The sequence below is a fragment of the Acyrthosiphon pisum genome, chromosome A2, assembly GCF_005508785.2.
Source record: "Acyrthosiphon pisum isolate AL4f chromosome A2, pea_aphid_22Mar2018_4r6ur, whole genome shotgun sequence".
In the NCBI taxonomy this organism is placed as follows: domain Eukaryota; kingdom Metazoa; phylum Arthropoda; class Insecta; order Hemiptera; family Aphididae; genus Acyrthosiphon; species Acyrthosiphon pisum.
Window position 1 is genome coordinate 30,900,183 of NC_042495.1, and position 5,143 is coordinate 30,905,325.

At 33.4% G+C, this 5,143-nt stretch overlaps 1 protein-coding gene across 1 annotated transcript; it reads left to right on the forward strand.

Annotated features, from left to right (window-relative positions):
- The first annotated feature begins 197 nt into the window (after positions 1 to 197).
- Positions 198 to 1,184, forward strand: LOC103307721 (craniofacial development protein 2-like). Its single transcript, XM_008179963.1, has one exon. The coding sequence runs from the start codon at positions 198 to 200 to the stop codon at positions 1,182 to 1,184; it is 987 nt and encodes a 328-aa protein (XP_008178185.1).
- The last annotated feature ends 3,959 nt before the right edge of the window (positions 1,185 to 5,143 follow it).

Consider the following 5,143-nt stretch of genomic DNA (forward strand, 5'->3'; position numbering starts at 1 on the left):
TTATATATTACGCCCAAATATACGTCAATAATCGAGACCCGCAATGGTACTCTGTAAAGAGGAACGGGCTTAACGAACCCGCGGTCCCTAGTTAACTGAGGTTGCAGCCTGAAGGTCACATAGATGACGTCTCAGGTCAGTAAGGTGTATCAAATCTATACCCTGAAACAACCTCAAACCTGTTGGGCCCTCCATTAATGGAGGTTGTCGTAGGGCTAACAACCCTACACGGAAAAACACATATTGTTACGATTCAACCAAAATCGCCTCGGATGAAATATGTGGAGCTAAAGGACTTTTTGATAGGAACCTGGAATGTAAGATCGTTGTATAGGGCAGGACATCTGACGACAGTTATATCGAGTCTTGAACGATATCAACTGAATATAGCTGCGATTCAAGAAACTAGATGGCCAGGGCAAGGAAACCTAAAAATAAATAATTGGACCTATTTCTATAGTGGTGGACTGGATCATCAAGCAGGGGTTGGCTTTGTGGTAAACGACAAACTGTTACCTAACGTAAAACTTTTTGAAGCAATTAATAATAGAATATGCTATCTAGAACTAAAATGTAAATGGTATAACTTCATTATAATCAACGGCTATGCACCTACTGAAGATAAGAATGAAGCAATTAAGAATGAATATTACGAAAGACTGGACACAGTGTGGGACTTACTACCAAATAGTAAAGTGAAAATATTACTTGGTGATTTTAACGCTAAAATAGGTCAAGAACCAATCTTCAGCCCGACAATAGGGAGTAACAGCCTACATTTGAACTCAAATGACAATGGGACGAGACTTATAAACTTTGCTATGGCACGAGGTATGGTAGTAAGTAGCACTACCTTTCCCCATAAAAATATACACAAACAGACATGGGTATCGCCAGATGGGCGAACGAGAAACCAGATAGATCACATAGTAGTAGATGGTAGATTTAAAAGATGTATAATGGATGTGCGTAGCATGAGAGGTAGTAGCGGAATATCAGACCATTTCATGGTGAAAACCAAAGTCAGATTAAGACTATCAATAAAATGGAAAGAGCGAAGATCACCTGTCAAAAAGATAAACATTGAACCACTGAATTACTCTCAGACGTCAGAACAGTACAAAAATAGGTTAAATGATATACTGCGGCCAACAGAAAAGGCGAGCAGTATAGATGAGATGTAGGAAAAAACCGAGAAGTCGGTCAAGAAAATAGCAGAGGAAGTTCTGGGATATCAAGGAAAACAAGCAATAAATAAATGGTTTAACGAAGAATGCAGGACTGCCATGGTAGAAAGAGACGATGCAAGAACAACAATGTTAAGGAATCCAAGTGAAGCCAAGAAACGATAATTAGCCTTAAAACAGAAAAGAGCAAAGCAGATAATCAGAAAAAACAAAAGAATGTGGGAGAAAACTAGAACAGAAACTATCGAAAATAGCTACAAAAATAACACACAACTATTGTTTGAAAAGGCAAATGAGGTTAAGAACGGATTTAAACCAAGATCAACGATAATGAAAGATGACCAAGGAACTGATAAGGAAGAAGTAACAAGAGAATTCAAAAAGGCCTTCGAACAAATGTTGAATATATCAACCGAAACGGAAGCGGAAGACAATAATATTATCACAGTAGAGCAATATTTTGAAGAACCCACGTTGGAAGAAGTTAAAATGGCGGTCGAAATGCTAAAGGGAGGGAAGGCACCAGGAGATGATACAATAATAGCGGAACTTTTAAAGAAAGGAGGAATTACTCTTATGATAAACTTAAAACAGCTGATAAATAAAATATGGAGAGAAGAAATAATACCGAAAGCATGGCAGGTTTCCATACTATGCCCAATATATAAAAAAGGAGATGTAATGAACTGTCAAAACCATAGAGGTATATCCCTGCTTAACACAACTTATAAAGTTCTCTCGAACATAATTTTAAATAGGCTAAAACCGTATGCTAAAGAGATAGTAGGAGAATACCAAGCAGGTTTTACAGCTGGAACATCCACGACTGACCAAATACATTTCATCAAACAAATAACCGAAAAGAGTCATGAATTTGATAAAGATGTGTACCTGTTATTTGCAGATTTTAGACAAGCCTATGATTCGATAGCTAGGAGTACGTTATGGAATGTAATGGTGCAACTTGGAATACCAGCTAAACTCGTTAGGATGATGAAAGCGTGTATGGAAAACTCAAGATGCAAAGTTAAGTTCAACTCTGTATTATCAAAGGAATTTACAGTGACCACAGGGGTAAGACAGGGTGATGCCCTATCTCCGATCCTGTTTAACATCGCGTTGGAATCGGTAGTTAAAGAAGTATTACAAAACGAGCCACAAGGTTTGAATATAGGGCAAGAAAAACAAATATTTTTGGCCGCGTACGCAGATGATATAGCTGTTATAGCAGAGACAGAGGATAGTCTCAAGGGAACAACCGACATTTTAATTGATGCAGCGAAAAAGATTGGACTTATCATTAATGAAAACAAAACCAAATTCATGATTGTATCAAGGAGAGAACATCCATAAAATGTTTTAACAGTAAAAGATTTGTTATTTGAAAGAGTTCGAAACTTTAAGTACTTAGGAGTAGATATAAACTCACAGGGAGATAGCCACGAAGAAATCCACAGAAGAATCGCAGCTGGAAACAGATGCTATTTTTCACTAGTCCAATTATTTAAGTCAAAAATTTTATCAAGAAAAACAAAAATCCGATTATATAAGACCCTTGTTAGACCAATTGTACTGTATGCCTGTGGGGCATGGGCGTCTACTAAGTCTGACGAAAACAAATTAATGATTTTTGAAAGGAAAGTCCTGCGAAGAATATTTGGGCCGAAAAGAAATGACGAAGGTAGCTACGAGATAAGGTCAAACAGAAAACTCAATGCTCTATATAACGAGCCTAATATAGTTTCCACACTCAAGAGCCAGAGAATAAGATGGGCCGGTCACGTCTGGAGAGCAGAGGGCCAGCTTATATCGATCATCACGAAATGGAAGCCAGATAAAAGTCGACCGAGAGGAAGGCCTAGACAACGATGGGAGGACCGAGTTAAGGAAAACCTCAGAATGCTAGGAGTACGGAATGGAGAAGAACAGGCAGCACACAGAGAAGCATGGAAGGAGATAGCGGAAGCGGCAATGGGCCTAAATGGACTGGATTAAGCCTAAAAAAAAAAAAAATTATACGTATAATATTGTGATTCAAAATTAACTTTTATTTTCTCTGATCACCAGTTATTTTCTTACGCTTCAATCAGCATCAAAAAATTAACTTTAGCTGCAGGCGTAACAAAACATTTATACCGATATATATATTTATATAGATTTAACAATTATCTAAACATCACAATATTAATTTACTATACTTATAAGTAAAATTTAAAATAACCACCTAAAATAATTAATTTATTCCTTACTACAAAAATCATAATATTTACTAAAAAAATAACTCATTGTGAAATATTATTAATTTAGTGAGTTCTGATTTTTGCAGTTTATATTCTATTTTAATATCACTATGTTTTAGAATACTATAAAAATAAAATAAATTATACACATAATTAAAACATAAATGCACCATAAACAGTAGAATCCACATAATATAATGTTTTCTCCGTCTTAGATATTCGCATATGTAATATACCAAAATGTATGTCCAGCAGTTACAAATTTGTACTGTTATCTTAAGTATTATAGTGAATTGACCTATTGTAAATCATAAGTTAAGAATGTTGTCTTGTCTCGTTGGATTTTTACGACGATTTAATTTATAGGTGAATTATATTAGCATTTTCAAATATTATTATTTTACAATATACTCATCATTCGCTTAAATATTTGTATAAAATAAAAAACCAACGAGTGAACAAAGTAAATATTTTTGCATTTAAGTTTGATAAAAGGTAAAATTACTCTTATATATAAGCCGACCACACGCACTAATTTGAACTGTAAGTTTTGATATATCATTATGGGTTAGTAAAACGGAAAAAACCATTCATAAGCCGGTACGAAAGTTTCTCTAGTAACCTCTAATCAATTGACATATTGAACTATGTACTTGAACGTTGTGTAATAATAAATTGTTTTTCATATTATTTTAAAATAAAAATTACAGAATAACAAATTTTTATACTAAGTACTGTAGAAATATGATTACGTTGAGCGAAACTCAATGTATTTATAAGATAAATATGTTGTGTGCACTGTAAAGTAAAATCAAATTACTTACCATAGCATTTGACTAATCTATCAAATTCTAAATGATAAAATTAAAAAATGTATTAGGTATTTTACCAACAAAACGAGAGCAAGATAGTTGACAACATCTAAGAGAACGTCACAACCGCTGACAAACTTACATGCGTAGTAAAATATTAATATATAGGCATTTGTTTAAGAATAATATCTTTATCATTAAGTTTTATTTTCGGTTAATTAGAATTAAAAACACAAAATTTGTTCTGTAGAACATACATTTGCTATTAAAAGATATCTACGTTTGTGATCTCATGTGGTTATGTCAAGGTACTCCTAATAAATAATATGACATAGATTATTGTTCTAATCGAGAAATAATTATCACAATACTATACAGGATGTCATTGTATGCGGGAGTTTTTAAAAGATAATGGATCAATCACATTGTATTTCGTTAAGATGAATAAAGACGTGTTTCTTTATTTTTAACATGCACATTTTTTATAACAATTTAAAAATTTCTAAACATGCATGTGTATCAATAGAAAAATCAACTTTATTTTTTCAAACGGTAACTATAATACAATATTTTTGAATGGATTCCGGTAAAGCTAAATGGTATTCGATTGTTGACATTATTGCCTTAGGTATGTAAGGAGGTTAAATAATTTGTGTAATAAAAAAAGTGCAATGTTTTGTGGTGCTCTTCTCGTAGTGGGATAAACTTGATATTTGAACCATATAGGTTCACTATATTGAATGATATCGCATGCGAAGTATGAATTTAGGAGTTTAAATTCATAACCCTTCATATTTTTTTAGTTTTGGATATGTACATTTTATTTTGAATTTTTCCTATCTTAAATTCCTATGAACTTCTCTTACAATAGCATTCATTTAGAATCTTTTATTAGTGGCTAAGG